Source organism: Schistocerca gregaria, chromosome 1, assembly GCF_023897955.1.
Source record: "Schistocerca gregaria isolate iqSchGreg1 chromosome 1, iqSchGreg1.2, whole genome shotgun sequence".
NCBI classification, from domain to species: domain Eukaryota; kingdom Metazoa; phylum Arthropoda; class Insecta; order Orthoptera; family Acrididae; genus Schistocerca; species Schistocerca gregaria.
Genome location: NC_064920.1, coordinates 423,109,229 through 423,132,596, shown reverse-complemented (window position 1 = coordinate 423,132,596; position 23,368 = coordinate 423,109,229). Strand labels below are relative to the sequence as shown.

The window sequence follows — 23,368 nt, the reverse complement described above, 5'->3', positions numbered from 1 at the left end:
GCCTATTTTTCGAACCGGGAGCGTTTTTCCAAACTGCTATGTAATACATCAATTTATGCTATATTTTCAAATTATCAAACTAAGCAGTGTCATGGAGATCCTCCACTAACTGTTGTTAAGACGTGACATTATTTGTATATACATCACCCCAAAGGATCTGTGGCTGCACTACTGTCAAAGATATACTTTAGCTGAAGCATCTGTGTGAGGCCATATCGGATTTCATCTGCTCGTATTTGGTTTCTTTTATATTACAACCAACTTATAATTTATGTCCTGTAAATAACTGCTGTTCGAAAATACTAGCACATTGAGGATCTCTGGTAAAAGTACAGTTTATTGAAACTGAATGTCAAATAATGAAATATCAGCATTTAAAAGTATCAGACCAAAACTACAAATTTCAAGTGATCACTGTAGTGTACTGGGTAACAACAATAGGATGAGATTATATAGCCTGTGTAGAATTTTCGGTTTGTGTCCTGCCGTCTGCAAAAAATTTAATATTCGTCTTCACGCTTCTGACAGCTTCTGTGACTTAGCGTTGTCAATCATTAACAAATTAAGCATGAAATATGGGAATGAGACTGAATTTTCAAAATATGTTGATTATTTGGTAAAGAGAAACTATCACTCATTGTCAGAACAGAAAAAATAAACAAGACTGACACTTTTGAGAAAGAACTAAAAGGTGACTCTGTCAGCTGTCTACAAAGTATAAAGGAAAATTTACAAACTATTTATTTTAGGAGACTTCTTTCCCAAACAAGAACGTCTTCAAATTAAGCATATATGTGTACGAAATATATTCTTGTAACGGTGCAGACACATTTCTGCTGGTGCTTTTTCTAGATATTTCAGCTGTTTTCAATAGGAAAGAAAGAAGTTTACTTCCCTGAGAATGAATTGTAATTTTTCACGCATATTAGAACATTCTTGACGCAATCAGCACATTTATTTAGCAGTGGGGGGAGCTTCCGCGTAAGTAATTTTTGTAAGACATATCACTACGTAAATAACTTGTATGTAGTTAAAAGGTTCTCACTTTTAAAGAAAGAAAATACAGCAATAATTGTAATTTTTCTCAGATTAGAACGTACTTCAAACAGCCAGTACACTTATTTGTCGTTGGTAGCATTTGTAGTACATACTGCTATGTGAAAAACGAGTATATGAAGCGGGCGGAAGGTCAGTTTCAAAGAAAGAAAAGACAGGAATACTTTCCAAATTTGCAATGAATGAACCAACTGAACAATCAAAGAGCTTCTGCCTTAATTCGTCTGCTGGAATGGCTGCCACGGTCAATACGATACCCTGGCAACAGAGACATCCACCGATACCTTCGAGAAACTTGTGTCTACAGGGTGACAAGCAACTGCGGCACCGGAGTCGAGCGTTAGCGAAAAGAGCCGATGTAGCAGACGACACGGAAAGTGGCATGTTCGGCGAATAGCGGCCTGTTGTTAGTAGCCTATGTGGTCTATTGTGTATGTGTCACATGTTTAGTTTTCGTTGTCGTCATGTGAAATCTTCGAGGTGTTTTGAAAGTGTGAAGGTTTTCTCCTTCTTGAACTTGGACAGTACCATCAGAAATATGCTGAATCAAGGAAAGAGATACACATGTTCAGAGTTTGGAAAAAGCTATAGCTATAACAAGACTCTGAGGAAACATGTATCACAGGTACATTCAGGAAAGTTAAATGATACCGCTCCACAATTAAAAGTGCAGGAGTTTTATAAATATTTGTGTAGTTTATGTGGCAAACAGTTCAACCATGAGCGCAATGTAATGTGCCACAAAAGAAAGGACATGGATTGAAAAGTGAAATGCCCATTGTGCGATATTTCAGTTCTTTCGAAGAAAAACTATTATGATCACTTGTCAATGAAACATGTTGTGTCGATAGCATCTGAAGAGACTAAATTTGCATCTCTTTCCAGGAATTCAGTGAGTGGAAGAAGCAGACTAAGGGCAAAACGTTGTTACTTTACGTCAAAAAGTGTGGGTCGTATCGTACTTTGGACAATGTCACTCGGCATTCCTTTGTATGCCATCGTTCAGGACAATATGTATCTAAGAGTAAAATTATTCGCCGCATGAAGATCCAAGGCACTCACATAATAGGAGGTGTATGTGCTTCCAGCATTGAACTAACCAAAGATGGAGATGGTAGCTGCAAAGTGAAATACGTGGTTACTCATGTGGGTTATCAAACTGGTGTTAGACATTTAGATTTGACAGAAGAAGAAACACGTTAGCCGTTGACATCCCAAACAAGGTACCATAGCAAACGGTACTCAACAAAGTAAGAGACACTTTATCTGATTCCATGCTAGTGTGTATCCATCTACTGACAAAAAAAGATGTATACAACATTGAGCAGTGTAATAATTTACGTTCCGAGGTCATGAGAAATAGAGACGATGGCATCAGCGTAGAAGCGCGGGTAAACGAAATCAATGCTAGCGATAATCCCTGTGTTTTATTCTACAAACCACAAGATACACGCAGCCAAAGTCATCCTCTCCTGAGAAGTGGAGACTTTGTCCTCATTCATTGTTATGAACAATGCTCAGTGTGAAATTCGGAAGAAGTATGGCAGTGACTGTATTTACATCGATGGAACTCATGGAACTAACGGTTATGGTTCCTCTTTAATTTCACTTCTTGTGCTTGACTACATGACACAAGGTTTGAATGATGACCATAGATGTTAAGTCCCATAGTGCTCAGAGCCTCAGACAAGGTTTTCCTTTTGCTTCTCTTATCTCAAACAGGTCTGATCAAGGTAAGCTGTCATTATTTTTTAATGAAATAAAGATTCAAGTAGGAAAAGTACGTCCTCAAGTGTTCATGTCAGATTTAGCTGAGTCTTTTTACAATGCTTGGCTTTCACAGATGGAAGAACCAGTGAGAAGACTTTATTGCTCGTGGCATACTGACAGGGCATGGAGGAAAAATATGTGTATTGAAATGAAATCAAAGGAAAGACAGGGTGAAACTTATAAGCTAGTGAGGAGTTTAATGCAGGAAAGAGACGTCATAACATGTGAGCACGTATTTCCTTTAGCTCTGGAGAGCCTGGTTTCAGATCCTGTAACAGCGGAGTTTGGGTTCTACCTCCAAGAACATTATGCTGAAAGCACTAGGTGTTGGGCATATAGTTACAGAGCCAACAGTGGTATCAATACAAACATGCATATTGAAAGGATGCATCGAACAGTAAAATACATATATTTGCGTGGTAAACATGTAACACGACTTGAAAAATCCATTCATGCATTAATGAGCTTCGTCAGGGACAAATTACATGACAGGTTCATTATTCTGACCAAGGGAAAACTGACAAGCAAACTCCAGGATATTCGCTCAAAGCATGGCTTAAGTTCTGTAGTGGTTCAGGAACGCTTAGTTGAAGAATGAAAAGGCTGGCTTGTACCATCTACTTCTGAGGTAGGCGTCACTTTTTTGTACAGCAAAATGTGCAAAATTGATTTGTATTGACTGACAGGCCTGCATACATCAGTATGCATGCTTGTCCGTAGATTCGAGTATCAGATGGAACATGTGTAAACATATTCAATCTGTTTGCCAATTCCAAACAAGACAGTCATCCAGTTCAGTGAACGTCAGTAATTTTCGTGATGTTAATGATGATGAGGATATATTACATATTTATGAAGAAGGGGAATCAGCAGCAAGTTAAAAAGAAAGTATATTGGTTGAACTCAGCAGAGGAAATATTGAATCTTCAGATTTAAATCAGGAGAAGGAGAAAATGAAAAGAAAATTTGCTGAAGTGATTGACAAAATATCTTCTCCAGGGAAACTGGAAGTTTTTAAACGCCAGCTGTCGAGCTTGAAAGCTACATTAGCTGCTGTTGACTCCAATAAAGATCATCCAGGAATTGGCTCCTGCACTACTTCATCAAGAAGAGAACAAAATATACAGCCTCAGAGACGGTTGTTCTCAACAAAGCAGACGAGGAAAATAGTGCACCATTTCGAGAACCAAAGTACAGCTGAGGCACAGGACATAACTGTTTCTCTATTATAAGACAGTCAATAGATATTGACGTTTATACAGTGAAAATTTACCTTACCTAATTTCTTTGTTTGTGACGTTCCTTAGTATTTTGCAGTTCACATCATAATTTTGCTGTTGCTATTAAACTTCCGTCAGTGGCATAAGATTGACTATTATCCCTTATTAAATATGAAGAAATTAATTTAAATCAATGCTGTGCGTTTGGATTTCTTGTTTAATAGTTTATTTTCTGCTACATTCATCATTACAACAATAAACATTTATAATACAGTAAGTAAAACGTCTCCTTTTCACAAAGTGGCTCGCTTGTCAGCCGCAGTTGCTTGTCATGTGCTACCTCGTGCATCTCTGGTTCTTTCCGTGAAAGGACGCTCGGCTCCAGTCCCGTAGTTGCGTGTCGCTGTGTAGACTCAAGTTTCCTCAGAACCAAAGTATATCTTTGAAAGAAGCGCAGCCACGGTACTTCTCGTGATGTATATACAATGATTACCCTTGCATAGGCCTATTAAAATTATTTTGTGTTAAAAGACTCATTAAAAAGTGAATTGATGTGTGGTATATACCACGACATATTGAGAAATATGTCCTGTTCCTGACGCTCTGTCATTTGTCAACATCAGAATGGAGAATATTGTCAAACCGTTAATACTGGACCTCAACGCTCAGGTCTATCAATACTTATCGTCAATGTATCTAGCATTGACAATAAGTGAATACGTGCCCTCAGATGGTCAAGATGTTGATGGTATGCCAATATTACTGATCGTCTGGGGCACCGTTACCAAGCAGTGAGCTCAATACTGAGCTCACTGACATCTACATCCATGTTGTAAAGAGATCGGTGGTTTACGCCATTAATACCATCATAGATTCTAACATCCTCCGCCCTTGGCAAGTGATCTCTGCGTATGAATCATATGATGTAGAATGAAATTTCGTAGGTAACGTGTGAGCAAAGATTGTGGATGCCAGTTTTACGTATCTTTGAGGTGGTGGGGAAATGATGTCATAAGAAGTAAAGTAACAGTGGGTGGGTTGGTGGTTTTTTAGGTTAACGTCCAGTTTTTCTTTGTAATCATAATTCTTTTTGACGCATTGTAGACTTCGTATGTTAGTGATTTAACATTCGAAAATGTCTAATCGCATTACACCCAGAAAGGGGAAGGTTTTGGCTAGAAAGAATTTCAAGGTACAGTGTCAACAAGTATTTTACAAGCAAATCTTTTTAATCATGTGTTACGTAGCAGTCGGAGGTTTTAACTGTTGCACTTATTTAACGTAGGTGATTGGAGACCATGAAGAGTTCTTGTCACGAATAAATAAAACATTGTATTATGGGAAACTTCCGACGACAGAGAGATTTAGCTTACCCGTTTCAGGTATTTGGATCACCTCATTTTTTAAGAATTAATTGCTCGTTCATAAATGCCTTCTATTGCAGTTTATGTTTGCATGGTTGTTTACCTGAATATTAATTCTTAAAAGCTGGTTGTATTAACTGTGTCTCATAGAAACATTCACGTTATTCTATCATGTAGCCTACTGAAAAGTCCACAGAATTCAAAATTTATAAACAGAAGACGAGATTGACTGATTTTCCAAGCTGTCTCTTCGTATTGTAAAATTGGAAAGCAGAACTAACCCAAAATTACTGTTGGCAATAAATAGTTACTTATCGGGACGAAATAATATAGTAGCATTAAGGATTAAGAGGCGTAGTTATAAATGATTACGACTGTTAAAAAAACTGGCCAGTAGGAATCACATCCATAAAAAATGTAGTATTTGAGATGTGATGTATCTCTCGCAACATCAGAAAATTTCAAATAAACGTTTTGATCAATATTTATCTTATTGCATTGCGACAGCTAATCTTAATATACCAAGTACCGTAAAGTTGGGACACTGTGAACTTGGGAAAAATTTGATACCTGTTTTCCTTATTGTTATTATTTATGCTATTGTAAATGAACCATGCCACTGCCTGCATTTAATCAGCTGTATGATTCATTTTCTTCGAAAATACGTGAATTGCAAATCTCGTAATTATAGGTCAGTATATAGAAGATATAATGAATCTTTCACTCTGCAATAGAGTGTGTGTCGTTTTAAAACTTTCTGCCAGGTAAAACAGTGCACTGACCGGGAGTCGTACCTGGAACATTTACTATTGTGCAATGTCCATACCAACTGAGCTAGTTAGACACTAACCTTGGTCTTTCACAGCTTCATTCGTGTCATTGCCTCTCTTGCTTTCTTAACTACACAAATGTTCTCCTGCATACCTTGTGGATTCAGCATTACATTTTCAATCCTCAAACCAGTTGGTTCTGCCAGAGTGACATGCAAATCCACTATTCGCTTGCTGACAGAAGTACGATTTAGAACTAATGTATACTGACACACATTTGTCAACAAAGGAAAATTAGGGAGGAATGGTGTAATTGCAAATTTTTGCCCACTGCTACGAGGGAGTATGCTAAAATCCCTGAGTGGTAGAATGTGAGCATTGAGGTGGAGGGGAGAGAGGGTGGTTATAGATCACTTTGTTTTCCTTGATTAACTTGGAAACTGTGACTCCTAGCACCCCCCCCCCCCCCCCCAAAAAAAAAAAAAAAAAAACTGTGCAAAATGTGAATGCAGTAAATTCCCAGTAGAAAAGTTCTTATTCTTTCTATTGGACCAACAGTTCCTGCATTGCAGAGGATAGGAAAAATAGCAAATTATTAAAAAGACTGATTTAACAGTATAAAACTGTCTATTTTTAAATGAAGTGTTTTAAAGCAAATATTAAATGTGTGTACCACATTGAAGTGTAGTAGAGGCCAATTGTGTTCTTGGTGTATAACAGGATGAAAGGGGAGGGGGGTGTGGCGTAGAAGCATGGGGTAAGGTAGGGCGTCAGATTGTGTTCATGCACTTCCTTCCATCATAGGCGTGCCCTGCAAATGGAAGATTGAGCAGGTGTTTCACAAAGTTATACCACTCCTCCACTGCACACCTTATGATGCATTGGCAATGCACAACACAGGCATGCCCAGGGGGTATTTATTTCCCACTAACTGTGTCAACACTACGTGGAAAACAGATTATTGTTATTACTAGCAGTAAAGCATGAAAGGCATATCGACTGAATCTGCATAAATCTCTGCACATTGTTCTACACTGCTGCTGGGGAAATTGATTCCTAGTCGTACTGTGTAGATGCTGTAGTGTTCTTCTGAAAAGGGCAACTTTTCCACCACCAGCGTGACTTGCTTTTCAGTTTAAAGACATACCATACATCCCCAGCATTTCATATCCAGTTCTCTCCTGCGAATAGACAAAATAACTTCACTGAGCTCTTATTTATATAGTGTAGTTGTTTTCCGTTTATTAAATGAGTTCTTTTTGCAGACGTTAAATGAGCTATTATGTAAAATCCATTCCTGTAAAAAAAATGACTGAGAAGTGTTTAGTTTTGTATGGGTGTTGTTGTTAGTGACCTGTGTTGTGGTGGTGGGAAAGATACTGAATTGACATATGACTCCTTGTGGCTGTCTTGTTGACTGTGTATTGCAAAGTCATGAAATTGCACTGTAGTCAGTTGGTTGTGAATTAATAATTGACCAGTAAGTTAGTGCACTTCTGTCACTATTAGCTGTTTTCTATTCAGGAATTGCTGATACTTGTAGAGTGGGATGCACTGAGTGGAGCCACTTGCCACACATCTACATTATACCATCAAAGACTGGTGTGAATATGTCTAGAACAATAATCTGCTGTAATGCATTGTGTGTCATATGCTGAGTCCGTTATGGTGGAGCTGCCACCTCCCCTGTTGGTTTTAGCCCACTGACTACACAGGGATCGCTCTGCTGATGCTTGCGCCATTAACTCCCCACATATGTCAAGGAGTAGATGCCCGTCACTCTGGAGCAGCCGGACTCCCAGCAATGGCCATCCTGCTAGGTGGCCTTTGCTGTGGGTGGGTGGCGCTCGTGGGGAGGGCCCCTGATCTGAATGTGTGGCATCGGGGCGAATGATGCGTGATGAAGCATACCACGACATCACTTGCTGGTGATCAAATGCCAGCAGTCTCTAAGCATTCCAAGTCTCGGTACAATGCAAGGAAGTATGATCCTAAATTGTTCCCCTCCCTGGCCCCACCATGGGAGGAACACCAGGCTGAGGATGGCAGCGAATCTTACTCAACCTGGTACCTTGTATGTATGAGAGCTGATGGGGACTACTTTGTCTTGACGAAGCCTCAGTTTTTTGTAGAGCATTTAGAGATAAGTTTGGGGGGGGTGGAGGGCTTGTCCAAAATGTGGTTATGGTCAGTCATCTGCCCAGTCACGGGCATTACTTGCTTGTGACAAGCTGGGGGATGTGTCCATCACACATTACAAGAGCTTAAGTATGGTTCAGGATATTATATTCCACAGGGACCTTCTTCTGCAGTCTGACGACGAGCTGTGCGCCAACTTAAAGTGACGAGTTCATTTTGTCTGGCGCATCCATCAGGGTTCGAGGGATAATCAAGCTGCCACTGGTGTCTTCATCGTGGCCTTATAGGGTGACACGTTACGTGAGGCGGTCAGGATGATGGTCTACTGCTGTGATGTCAAGCCATATATCCCTTCCCCAATGCGGTGCTTTAAGTGCTAGAAGTTGAGCCATATGTCTTCCCATTTTACTTCGAGCATCACATATCGAGATTGTGGACGTCCCTCCCATTGCAATACTCCATGTGCCCCACCTCCCATCTGTGTCAACTGTGGAGAGCATCATTCCCCATGCTAACCAGACCAAGATTTTACAGCGAGGAAGGAAAACCATAGAATAAAAGACCCTGGACCAACTGACCTACGGCTGAGGCCAAGAGGAAATTTGAGCGCCTACATCCTATGGCTATGACCACCTCTTATGCCGCCGCTACAAGATCAATTGTATCCCCATCAGTTTCACAAGTTCCAGTTGGCTCTGAGCCGAAGGACTACACCTACCTCCTTGATGGTGGGGCACTTCCCTCCCTGTTGCTCCTGCACCATCTATCTTGGTAGCACTGCCCCCCCCCCCCAACCATTGGGGGCACCAGCCCACACATCTCAGCTGTAGAAGCATAAGTCCTCTTCAGCTCCTCTCGCTAGGAAGGGGACCCTTGGGTCACTACCTTCTCAGGTTTCTGCTAGTGGGAAAGATGACACCTGCCAGTGGCTGAAGTGCCCAAAAGTAGCTGGTTGTACGGATTAACGATCATCCTCAGTTCTGGAGACTGAATCAGTGAAGCCCTCCCATCCAGAGAAACCCAAGGATCAGCAAGAGAAATCCAGAAAGAAGACCCCGAAGTCCAAGGGAATTGTGGTGGAACCCACACCATCACTGCCCACAAGCTCTGCATTTGAGGATAAGCTGAAGATTCTGGCGTCCGCTGAGGACCTAGATCTCGCCAGACCCTCAGACACAGTGGATATAGCCCTTTTAGGAAATAAGTCAGTGGCAGCAGGTGACCCTGAGGCATATACTGCCTCATTGAGTGTTTCATGCTTCCCAGTCTCACGATCACGCCATCCTCCAGTGGAATTGCAGCAGTCTTTTCCACCACGTGGCTGAGCTATGGCAGTTTAAACTCTGCTTTATGCATTGGCTTCCAGGAATCCTGGTTCCCGGCATTGTGGACCCCTGCCTTTTGTGTTAGGTGTAGTTTGCGTTTATGTTCTGAACTCTGTATGTAGTGAACCTGTGCCTCTTCAAACTCCTCTTAAAGCTGTGGCTATCAGGATACGGATGATGCAGGAAATAACTGTCTGCAATGTAGATCTCCCTTCAGATGCTGCAGTACCCCTGAACATATTGGCTGCACTGATTGGTCAACTCCCTAAACCTTTCCTACTTTTGGGAGATCTTAGCACCCATGACCCCTTGGGGTGTAGGACCATGCTTACTGGCTGTGGCAGAGATGTCGAAAATTTACTGTTCCAGTTTGACCTGTGCCTCTTAAACACTGAGGCCGCCACATATTTCAGTGTGGCTCATGGTAGTTACTCAGCCATTGCTTTACCAATTTGCATCCCAGGACTTCTCCCATCTATCCACTGGAGAGCACATGATGACCTGTGTGGTAGTGACCACTTCCCCATCTTCCTGTCACTCCACTGCCGTCATGTCCATGGATGCCTACTCAGATGAGCCTTAAACAAGGCAGACTGGGTAGCCTTCACCTCTGCTGCCACTGTTGAATCTCCTCCACGTGGTGCCATTGATTGAGCAGGACACTACAACGATAATTTCTGTGGTTGAAAACGCGATCCCTTGTTCTCTAGGGTGCCCCCAGTGAAAGACAGTCCCTTGGTGGTTGCCGGAAGTCACTAAGGCGATTAAAGAGCATCGGCGAGCTCTACAGCGGCATAAGCGGCACTCTTCCCTGGAGGACCTCATAACCTTTAAATAGTTCCATGCCTGAGTTCGCCTACTTATAGAACGACAGAAACAGGAGTGTTGGGAGAGGTACGTGTCGACCATTGGATGCCATACGTTACCTTCCCAAGTCTGGACAAAGGCCAGACCCCAAAAGGAGTTCCTGGCATTAACATCAATGGCGTGCTCTCTTCCGACGCAGACGTGATTTCTGAGCACTAGGCTCGAGTCTGCACCAGAGAACTACCTCCTAGCCTTTCGCCCCCTCAAACAGCGGATGGAAAGGAAAGTCCTCTCTTTCACTACACACCATAGTGAACCCTAGAACTCCCAATTTACAGAGTGGGAGCCCATGCACATTGCCTCGACACAGCTCCTGGGCCGGATCGGATCCACAGTCAGATGATTAAAACATCTCTCGTCTTGACTACAAGCAATATCCCCTCGTCATCTTCAACTGGATCTGGTGCGATGGCGTGTTTCAATCGCAGTGGTGGGAGAGCACCATCATTCTGGTGCTAAAACCTGGTAAAAATCTGCTTGATGTGGATAGCTATCAGCCCATCAGCCTCACCAACATTCTCTTTAAGCTGCTGGAATGTATGGTGTGTCGGCAGTTGGGTTGGAGTCGTGTGGCCTACTGGCTCCATGTCAGGGCGGCTTCCATCAGGGTTGCTCTACCACTGATAATCTTGTGTCCCTAGAGTTTGCTGTCAGAACAGCCATTTCCAGACGCCAACGCCTTGTCGTCTTTCTTGACTTGCGTAAAGCATACGACACGACCTGTTGACATTGTATGCCACATTGTAGGAGTGGAGTCTCCTAGGCTTGCTCCTGATTTTTATCCAAAACTTCCCGTTGTACTTTCCAAGTTGGTGCCTCTCATAGTTCCACCCGTATTCAGGAGAATGATGTTCCGCAGGGCTCCGTATTGAATGTATCTCTATTTTTAATGGCCATTAATGGCCTAGCTGCAGCTGTAAGGCCGTTGGCCGCCCCTTCTCTGTATGCAGATGACTTATGCATTTTGTATTGCTCCTCCAGTACACGTGTTGCTGAGCGGCACCTAGAGAGCCATTCAGAAGGGGCAGTCATGGGCTCTAGCCCACAGCTTCCAGTTTTTAGCCGCGAAGTCATGTGTGTGTCATGCACTTCTGTCAGTGTTGTACCATTCATCTAGAACCTGAACTTTGTTACTCATGATCCACTCACTGTAGTGGATACATATTGATTCTTGAAACTGGTTTTCGACACCCAATTGACTTGGCTACCTCATCTTCGCCAGCTTAAGTGAGAGTGCTGGGAGCACCTCAATGTTATCCGCTGCCTGAGCAACACCAACTGGAGTGCAGATCGTTCTACGCTTCTGCAGCTCTACAGGGTCCTTGTTCATTCCCACCTTGATTATGGGAGTCTGGTTTAAGGTTTGGTGGGCCCTCAGCGTTGTGTTTTCTCGAGCCAGTGCAACACTGTGACATGCGCCTAGTGACGGGAGCTTTTAGAACGAGTCCGGAGACCAGTGTCCTGTTGGAATCCGGAGTCCCTCCATTGCGTATTCAATGTGCACAACTGCTTGTCAGTTACGTTGCACACATTTGTACTTCTCCTGAGCATCCAAATTACTGTCTCTTTTTCCCACCCACAGCACATCATCTCCCATATCGGTGGCCCAGGTCAGGGCTTACAATTGTGGTTCGTGTGCTTTCCCATCTTTCCGAACTGGAGTCCTTCCCTTTGCCACCTCTACTTGACGTCCATTCCCGTACACCTCCATGATGTACACCTTGGCCGAAGATTCGTCTGGACCTTTTGCATGGCCTTAAGGACTCCGTTAACCCTGCCACTCTCCGTCAGTTCCTCTCAATTCTTGACGTATTCTAGGGCTTTGAGTTGGTTACACCGAAGGCTTGATGGTTGATGGTAATGGTGGCTATGCATATGTCCACAAGGCCATATTGAACAGCATTCCTTGCCCGCTGGTTGCAGTGTATTCACTGCAGAGCTTGTGGTCATATCTCATGCACTTCAATACATCCATTCCTGTTCTGGTTAGTCGTTTCTTTTCGGTTCTGACTCCCTGAGCAGCTTACAAGCTACCCTCACCATCCTTCGGTAGCAAACATACAGGAGGCCATCGCTGCCCTGAAATGGTCCAGTCGTTCAGTGGTGTTTGTGTGGACCCCAGGACATGTCGGAATCCCAGACAAGAAACTTTGACAGGCTGGCAAAACATGCTATGCAGAAACCGTTCCTGGAGATGGGCATCTCTGAAACTGACCTGCGTTATGTTTTACGCCGCAAGGTTTTCTAGCTTTGGGAGACAGTGGCATAATAGTATGCACAACAAATTGCATTTTATGGAGGAGACTGTGAATGTGTGGAAGTTTTTGTCTTTCCTGCAGGCTTCTCACAGGGAATCAGTTGTCCTTTGTTGGCTCCACACTGTCCATACTTGGCTCACACATAGTTACCTCCTCCATCGTGAGAACCCATGTCAGTATCGCTGTGGCTTCCAAATGACAGTCATCCACCTCTTGCTGGACTGCCTGCTTTCAGATGCTCTGCGGCGGACTTTTAACTTTCCTGACACACTGCCTTCGGTTTTGGATGACAATGCCTTAACAGCTGCTTTAGTTTTACGCTTTATTCATGAGGGTGGGTTTTATCATTTGATCTGAGTTTTAGCACATGTCCTTTGTCCTTCTGTGTCCACCACCCTAGGGCTTTTAAGGTGAAGGTCTTAATGTGTTGCACAGTGACTGGCTTCTCTTTTTTTATTCTCATGGTCAGCCATCCATGGTAATGTGCTTTCTTGTTTCTAATCTCTTCCCCTGTTTCTTGCTTCTCGCTGTGGTTTTCTTGTCCTGTTTGGCCGCTGTAGTGTTTGTTGTCCTCCTGTCATTCTTCTGGTTCTTCCTTTCACCTGTTGTTATGCTGTACGTTTTCTTTGCTTTCTTCTTTCCCTTGGGTAGTTGTTTTGCTGGGAACAAGGGACCGATGAACTTGCAGTTTGGTCCCTTCCCCCCTTTTAAGCCAACCAATCATAACCTGCTTTGATTTTTTGGCAGAAGCATCACTCTCAAAAGTGAGAGAAAGTGTGTGTGTGTGTGTGTGTGTGTGTGTGTGTGTGTGTGTGTGTAAAAGCACTAAGGATGCATCTACCTTTTTCAACACCTGATAGACTGCCATGACACCCTGATCAGTGAGGTTTGTTTGTATTTTTTGCCTTGGTGAGACCATTGAGCAGCCATGTGTAAAAAAAACACCACGCGAAGAATTTAGCATTCAATGGGCCTCGACAGGATAGCTGTGGAGGAGTGAAGCTGCGAGCAGTAGTTGTTCTTGAGAATCGGAAGTAGTCTCCAAAAATCAAAGTGCCATTGTGTAAATGAGAGCAGGATTTCACAGGATTGCATCAACACCTTTTTGAATAATAAATGGATTTACCGTAACAAAGGACTGACTGCATTCAGTATGTGAATCATCGACGAACCGTAGTGCAGCTGGCAGGGTCTTTGAATCGTTAGTCTTATTCCATTTACGTTTACTAGACATTGACTGTGAAGGTGACAGGCTCATTGCGAGAAAATCTCCCATGATTGCCAGTGTCTCTGATAAAGCACTGCTGCTAACTGGGGGCCTCCTCTGGAGGGGGCACACCCACCATAGGTAATTGTTCACACTTCCTGAACACCTGACAAAGGTACCAATCGGCAATTTGGGAAGATAGCAGCTCAGACAGTTGCCCCTCCCTGTTCCTGGCGTTTACCAGGAGGTACGTGCAAACCCTACTTCACCTGTTAGGTGCCAGATGCATGGGCTGGCCTTCAAGCAAGCACAGGGAAAAAGAGGAACCTCTCAACACCGAAGTCGGAGGAAGATAGGAGGAGGGGAATGAAGAAAGAAAAGTGGAATGGAAAAAGCAGTGGAGAGACTGTTTGATATCGGCTACTGAAAATGCAGAACACCTTTCCAAAAACATTCCAGACATGTTCCCCAATGGCAAAAAATAGCAAGAGGATAGACATGCAGTGCATAAGGGAAAAGATGCTGCAAAGGCTGGGGCTCCATAGTAGCCAATCATAAACCCCACCGAAGAGTGATGAGCCCCCTTGGAGAGTTTCATTTATCACCTCACAACTGACTTTTTTTACATCAGTTAACAGATTTCTGACAGTTTAAGCAAATAATGTTACTTATGAGTTCATTTGTTATGTAGGAATCCGATGATGGTCAGATGACTAACTGGTTATGTGAAAAAAGCATTTTAACAGAAGCTCAAGGCAGTAATATCACATTTTTAAAACCTCTGAAATAATGTCATAGTTATCCGGCACCCGTATCCCCCTTGTATCTGAAGACAAAGAGCTTAGCGAAGAGAATAGTGAAAGTTTTGCAGTAGCCCTTCATTGCCTTTGAATCAGTACTGCAATCTCCAGAATCCACAGTGATATAAATCCATGAAACCAACATGGAAGCTTGCTGAGAAACTCATCACATCAAATTTTGATGCAGATCATATGTGGCAAGAAGAATGCCTTCTTCAAACTGCGTCCACTGAGATTTAACCAACAATTCATGCAGAGCTTCGCCTGGTTTCAATTTGTTATGAAAGGAATGGACACCTTTAAACAGAATTAGGACAAATCATGGAAGACATAAACTGTTACTGCAAAAGTGGGAAAATGCTAGAAACTCATTCTGCAACTGTGTAAATGTGAAACAGGACATCCAGCACATGGCTACAGGATGTCTAAGGAAGGGATGTGAAGTAAGTATGCAAGATGTACACTGTGGCACTGCTCACAACATGAACTAGCTGAAAACACTGGCCCTCACATTTTAACTTGCCTAAATGTAGGGAATTTAATGTTGTTTAATTTTATACCCAGGAACGTTTTCCCCAGAAGCCATTGTTTCAGATTTGTTCAAGAAAAAAAGTGTACTTTAAATGCTCCAAACCCTACTCACACCCATCAGTCAGGATTTTTAGTATAATGTTAAAGACACTCCGTCCTAGCACTGTACAAAAATTTGGGACTAGAAGATTTTTTCCCCCATCAACTTTCTTTTGTCTTTGTTGACTGGGCTGTGGCAATGTTGATTTTTCTTCTATGTGCTTTTTACTGCAAAAGTTTAACATAGAAGGTAGGAAAACAAATATTATGTGATGGCAGATGACTTTACCCAGTACCTCTTAGTTTCTTTGCAGTGCTGTGACAAACCCACAGATCACATTAGGTAAGTTAAAATGTGAGGTGCAGTGTTTTCAGCCAGTTAATATTGTGAGCAGTACCACAGTGTACATTTTGCATAGTTACTTCAAATCCCTTCCTTGGACATTCCATAGCGATGTGCTGGATGTTCTCTTGCACATTTACGCTGTTGCAGAATGAGTTTCTAGCATTTCCCTATCTGGGCAGCCACAATTTGTCCTCCATGATTTGTCCTAATTCAGTGTAAAGATGTCCATTCCTTTCATAGTGAATTGAAACTGGCAGAGATCTGCATGGATTGTTGTTTAAACCTGAGTGGTCGCAATTTGAAGGAGGCCATTCTTCTTGCTACATCTGATCTGCATCGTAATTTGATTTGATGAGTTTCTCACCAAGCTTCCATGTTGGGTTCATGGATTTACATCCTGTGGTTTCTGGAGATTGCAGTCCTAATGCAATGGCAATTATAGGCTACTGCAAAATTGTCAGCATTCTCTTAGCTGAGCTCCTTCACAGGCCTGCAAACTGAAGACCACGCAGCTGATTCCCCACTTAAAAGCTGTTGCAGTCCACATTTTCCTTCCTCACTTGACCTTTTTGCTTTGTACTGTTCACATCCCTCCATCATTCGATGTCACCAGGGCAGACTTACTTGAGCTTATTGGGCAACTCCCTCACCCATTTCTGGTGCTCGGCGACTTTAATGCGCACCATCCCCTTTGATGTATTCCCAGAATCTGTCAGAGAGGTGCCCTTTCTTCCCTCTGTCAATCCGTTTCATGAATGGTTTTCTGTGGAAATACCAGACTGTGGCTGTGTTTTTTGATTTGGAGAAAGCCTAAGACACCTGCTGGAGAACTGTTAACCTCTGTACTCTTCTACACATGGGGCTTCCTGGCTGCATGCCCCGTTTCCTTCATGAATTTTTGAAAGAAGAGTTTTCAAGGTACCAGTGGGTTCTGCCTTGTTGGACACCTTTGTCCAGGAGAATGGTGTGCCCCAGGGTTCCGTTTTGAGAGTCGTCCTCTTTGCTATCGCCATACTGCCTGTCTCCTGCCACGTATTTCCGGCTCCCTTTTTCGTTGATGATTTTGCAACCTATTCCAGTTCTTCTTGGACTTGTCTCCTTGAGCGGCATCTTCTGCACTGTATCGATCGTCAGTACTCGTGGAGTTTCAACAGTGGTTTTCGCTTTTATGTGACAAAACCATTTGTATGGATTTTTCAGGGCACAATTGGTTTCTTCCACCGTCTTTGCATCTTGGGTCAGTTCTATGAAACTATAAAATTGCTGGGGCTCAGGCTCACTATGAGTCTTACCTTGCTGCCTACTGTATGCAGTTTCTTAGTGTCTTGTGTGTCCTCAGCTGCACTTCCCAGGTATCGGATCAGACCTCCGTTCTCTGTTTGTATCAGTCCCTTATCTGTTTGAAACTAGGCTTTGGGTCCCTCTAACGCAGTCTGAATACTATCTAGTCTGTATGCCGAAGCTGCCGAACTACTGCTGTCATGCCACCATGACTTTCTCCTCAGCAGATACGCATGCCGTTTGTCTGCCATGCCTGGCCACCCATCCTACACTTCCTTCTTCAATGACTCCTTTGACCGTCAGTATGGTGTACGTCCCTCCTTTCTGGTACCTCGTGGAGTTTTCTTTCAGCTTTTGCTCTGGCAGCTTAACCTCATGCAACATGCCACTTTTCCAGTGGGTGTGAACCCACTCACCACCTTGGCTTCGTGCAGTGGCTCGTGTTCACCTTGGCCTTAATATTCTTTCTAAATACACTACTCCAGCCGTGTTCTGTCGCCATAAGTTCCATGAACTTCACACAGAACTTCCCAAAAGTACATTCGTGTATGCTGATGGCTCTCAGACTGATTGTGGTGTCGAGTGTGCCTTTGTCATTGGCACCGACATTGTTGGGTGTTGGCTACTGGAACACTGTTCAGTATTTACAGTAGTGCTCTTTGCCCTGTATCAGGCCATGCAGTATATCCGGTGACACAGCCCTTTCAGTTGTGTCATCTGCTCCAACTCTCTCAGTGCCCTTTAGATCCTCTATGTGCTCTACATGGTCCATCCCTTAGTGTAGTGGATCCAGGAAAGCTGTCACTAGCTCCCTATTGATGGAGTCACTGTGATGTTTAAGTGGGTTCCTGGTCACTTCAATCTGCTGCTGCTGCAGCAAAGGCTGCAGTTCTCGTACCTTGTCCCGCCAGTTCTTCCATTCCCTCCGATGATCTCTGTGTTGCTGTTTGTCAGCAGGTGATGTCACTTTATCATCCCTCCCTTCATGGGAACAAGCTCCGGGAAACTGACTCTCCCAGCAGCTTGGACGACATCCTCTCAGCCCTCTTGTCGCCATGGGATCATTTTAGCTAAGTAGCGTATTGGGCACTGTATTTTTAGCCATCACCATTAATTAAGTGGTGCTTCCCCACCACTTTGTGCTTGTTGCTTTCAGCTTCTGGCGGTTTGCTTGTTCCTGATGGAATGCCCTCTTTTAACCCTTTATGTTCTCATTTATGTCTGCTGTCTGATTGCCAGCTGTTTTAGCAAACGAAGCGTAGGCAGTTGACCGTGTTTTACTTTTTGTCCATCATATAGCAATATGGTGAAGAACATTGTAATCATTAGTTCAGGGTCTCTGTTTCTCAGAGGCCTATTTTACGGACCGTTTTCCAAGTCCCTGTTTTGAGCCATCTTTCCTTCCATTGATTGGGCTTAACATGTAGCCATTTTGAACACCTCCTCCCTGCCTCCCCTCAATTGTGTATTATGGATCTGACATGAGCACATATGACCCTCATTCTTTAAAACAAAACCGGTGATAAAACCGTGAGTTGTTAACAGAAAATTATGTCAATCGTTACAAAAACCACATATCATGGTTCGCTTTTGTACAGTTACCTGTTATCATATCGTAATATAAATTAAATTGTCAGTCTATAAAAACTGTGCTAGGTAGTGTACTGGTTAATGTAAAAGCTGTAATTGGCGTTAATGTTTTGAAAGATTCATACTACATTGAGGCCACTGCACAGCTAATCACTGTTTACTGGCAGAGTCAAAGATGGTCATAGAGGTTTGCAAGTACTGATAGTGTCTGTCTAGTACCATAAAATTAATAAGCTCTGTGTCATGTTGTTGAATAATGGGTTTATGCCAGTTATTCTCATAAACCCAGTAGTTCAACATGACAATGCCTCGCTGGGAAAGCTTGAAGAACTACATTGTGTGTCATCTGTTACATTAAGTACAAGTGCCATTAGTAACAGGTGTTACGTATGCCTTGGGTGTGCTACAATCACAGTTGTGGTGACAGAAAATGAAATGCATAGAAGTAATGGCTTACATATACTCATAAGAGGCACTAGGGCGAAACAAGTTCGTCAATTTCATATGTGTACAGCTTCCAACGTGCAGAAATTTTTATGGGTCACACTAGCCAAATTGCCTAAATATACAACAGTATAATAGATGTGCAAGCTCCTTTTCATGGACAAATAGTTATATTGATGTCACACATGACACACTAAAGTGGCAGTTGCATGTAATGCATTACCAATTATGGATTTTTCAGACGCAGGAGGCATGTATTGACTGATACCATGTTGTACAAAGTGTTCAGCTAATGTTGTAATGGTTTTTTATGTTACAACATATCTAACCTTTTACGTAGACAAATGGTTCAAATGGCTCTAAGCACTATGGGACTTAACATCTGTGATCATCAGTCCCCCCCTTATGTAGACAGAAATATTGCTAGAATGGCCTTGTCAGCAGAATTTCAGACACCATAAGCATCTAAACCTAACTATCTTTAACTTGTATGCAGTGGGGTGACACAGCATTACAGATACATCAGCTATGTTTACAGGCATGTTAAAAGTATGAAAACAATACTACACTATTTAAGAGACATCAGCAGCTATACATATATAAAGATATCTGCACACAAGTTAAAGATAATTATGCTTAGAGGTTATTGTCTGATTTTTTTGCTGACATGGTCCTTCTAGTCTCAACTCTGTCTACATAAGAGCTTATGAATATTATAATATGGACAGGTTGTAAACCAACATAAGCTGACCCCTTTGTGCAATATGATTTTAATCAGCATAAACTTATGTGTATGTGAAAAATCCTTAGTCATGAACTACATGTAGCTGCTGCTTTAGTGTGTTTTGTGTGACATTGATGAAACTATTTGTCCATGAACATGAGCGTGTAGCATCTCTCATACTTTCATATGTTTAGACAATGTGGCTAGGCATACATTTCATGTATCTATGTAGCCTGACCCATAAAGGTTACTGCACAATGGAAGCCGTACACATATGAAAGTTACCATTACTCATTTCACACTATCGCTAATGGCTATGTGTAAGGCATTACTCCTGTGTGTTTTGTTTTCTGTCACCAAAACTGTGATCATAACATGTGCAATTTCCTACTAGGTGCAACATATAAAACACCTGTTACGACTGGCACATGTACTTATTGTAGCAGATGGCACACAGTTTATTAATTGTAAGATACTAGTGACTATCGATGTACGTAGTCCTTGATACCATCCTTGTCCCTACCAGTAAACAGTGATCAGCTGTGCAGTCACATCTGCGTGATATGAATTTGTTCCCAATGCTAGTACTGGTTAGTTTTAATTGTGAATGAGTGCACTACATAGCACACTTTTTACAGACAGATAATGTAATCCGGGCCTGAGCTGCTGGTGCTAGCAGTTTTTACAGTGTAGAGTTGTATTTTATCACATGATGATGATGATTTTATATTTCGCTTAACAAGATGGTGCGAATACTTTTGTGTGAACATGCGACATTTCATTACATATCTATTGTTGTTAACATTTACATCAGTCAGCAGATTCTTGACAATTTAAGCCTGTAATGTTTCTTGGGCTTATTTGTTATATAGGAACTTGATAATGATCAGATGGCTGAAACTGGTTGTTTAGATAGAGTATTTTACCAGCAGCCCATGGTGGTAATGCGATAATTTTCAGATATGGGCTGTGGGGCACCACTTCTTGAAAATACATTTGAGAGATGGCAATTTGATATGGTGTCTCATGTTTCTGTCATTGTATTATTCAGTAAGATGTCAACTTAAATAGTATGTATACTGTAATTCTTCATGCTTTCCCAGCGATCTGTTGACATCTTGGATATTTGGGAATCCATCCGGATGTTTGCGTCGTTCTCACACGATATTTCAACAGTTGTGAAAACTCAACGCAGACACTCCGGGATTCTACAAGAAATAGAAGTGGAGACCGGGAGAACAGCCGCGAGACAAGGTGTTGGACATTAGAGACCAGATCTTACACACCCCAGGTCATGTACCCGACTTCAGAAGATGGCCAGGCCGGGCGCAGACGGCAGAGGGAACACCGGCGACCAGAGACGGACAATGTAGCCGCGTCTGGCGGGCGCGGACCACAGATAGAACACTCGACTCGGCGCGGACCGATTAGGGAATGCCCAGCTCCTCCCAGGCATAAATACTGGACTCGATTGACCCAAGGACCAGTCTCAGGTAGCACCTGAAGAAGACAGCGAGGCACGCTGTTGAAATATCGTGCGAGAACGACGCGAACGTCTGGCTGGATTCCCGAATATCCAAGAAGTATGTATACTGTTGAGCCAAACAGGACAGCTGTATTTTGCAATATGGTAGAAGAAGGCAATGGCTGATTTTTATAGAGCTGTTAAGTTTGCTCCTCAACTGTTACACTGAGCTTGTGCAACATTACCTTATTTTTTATCTGTGTATTACACAATGATGGTGTCAGGTGCATTGTGACACGCATGTACTTTGGGCAAGAATTGTGTTTTAGTTGTTGGTCATTGAATTCCTCTCAAAATACATAGTTCGCTCTTTGATAATCCAATTGCAAGCAGCTTGCTCCAGTTTTGTGAAAGCTATGTTTAAGTCACTATGTTGTGAAATTTTTGTTCAAGTTGTGTAGACCCTTTGCATGTACAGTTTCAGCTGTTTTGAAGTTGCTGGACTGAGATTTCAGAGTTATGCCATCTGCATATGCAAATTTCACACTGCCATTTATATGTACTTCAAAACCTTCTGTATAGCATATTACTGAGAAAAGTCACAAGGGTCTTATATGGCGTAATCTTCAAGAATTTTGCAGTCATCTCTCGTCATACTGTCGTAATCTGTCAAGTACACAATCTGTGATTGTCACATTCTTTGATTGTCACATTCTTAGCTTGAAATCCCTCTCTGTGTGATTGGTGAGTGCCAGTACATGGTCACAGTAGCTTTGATCTGCTCAGAGTGCAGCTTGTTTGTGTGTTATTTGTTTGAAGGCTATGGCAAATGTTTTGTTGTAAATTATTATTTTAATTAGTTTGTAGCATATGCCTGAAGATTGAGTGGTTGGTAATCCACAGCATTTTTCTGCTTTTTGTAGGCTGTAGGATGACAACTACTATAGTTCTCTTGATTAGGGATAGAAAAATGCCCTGTCAGATGATACAATTGAGTTTCACTAGCCAGTTACGAGTTCTAGCACCACTTTTCAGGAAATCTGGCTATATTTTAGCTTCATCATTGTTGACATTAACTGGTTTCTTGGAGAATTTGACAATTCAATTGGTAACATCTCCTAGAGATACTTCTGAGCTCTTATTAATATATCTGGGAGTGCTACTCCAGAGTTTTCACAGAAGAGAGCATGATTTTCTTGGAAATAAAAAAAACATTATTTAACGTGCAAGAGAAGCACAATGCTTGGAATGGCCAGTTCAGAGAATTTGAGCTTAAAATAAGCAGCATGTAAACTGTGCAAATATGGTTAATATAAAAGGAACAATTTCAAACATCCTTTTAGGTAGAGCTAGATTGAAACTGGTTTTCAGTTTTACATTGCTAGGCTGTATTACACCAAAGAACGAGACAGTGAAACAAGAAATACTCAACAGCACACAAAATTATTTGCAGTTTCTCAGACCTGTAAGGAACCTACTGTGGGCTAAAAAAATATTCAACAGCACTAAAGAAATCATTTTATGTAATTTGTAGGTCTTTCAGCTCTGACCTATGGACTGGAAACAGGTACTCTCTTGTGTAAGGCCAATAGAGTTAATGGATGATGAAAAACAAAAAAGCACAGAAATGGTAATTTTGTAAGAACAATAGAGAAATTTAAAATATTAGTGAAGTATGGTAATGTAGAAATAACTAACAAGAGCTTTTGCAGCAATCTGGGAAAACATGATTGTGATGAATGCTAGTACTATTAAAATTAAGTTTTGAATAATGTATCCATGTCTCTAGGGAATTCCACAGATTTACATATTCTGACCTTTTGTGATGACAGTGTCTCTCTGTACCCCTTTCTTCATTTATTTTTGGTCAAATGTTTTAGGAAAGTGAAAACAGTAAGTTATAAATTACAAAATGAGTTTTTGTCCATGTAAAAAAGTCCATCCCTTCAAGAACTAGCTGTTCTGCACATAAAGAGTTTCTTTGCTGTGATACTTAACTGTTGAATTGCTTTCACTTTAATCAGGCATTAAATACAGTACATTTCAAGAATAGGAGATGCCAAGTCTGAAGTGTCAATTAATAAGGTCATGTTTTCTGAGCAAAACTTGAAAATTAAAAGATGTATGGGAAAAAATCACTAGACTGTTTTGTGAAATGTTTTAGATAAAAGT

At 42.1% G+C, this 23,368-nt stretch overlaps 1 protein-coding gene across 1 annotated transcript in view; it reads left to right on the top strand.

The window, feature by feature from the left end:
• Positions 1-4,894: 4,894 nt before the first annotated feature.
• LOC126350830 (protein CNPPD1) overlaps positions 4,895-23,368 on the top strand; it is a 40,385-nt gene continuing 21,911 nt past the window's right edge. The window contains exons 1-2 of the mRNA XM_050002551.1: positions 4,895-5,238; positions 5,332-5,428. Coding sequence (XP_049858508.1) covers positions 5,182-5,238; positions 5,332-5,428 — 154 coding nt within the window. The 5' untranslated portion in view covers positions 4,895-5,181. The remainder of the gene's footprint in view (positions 5,239-5,331; positions 5,429-23,368) is intronic.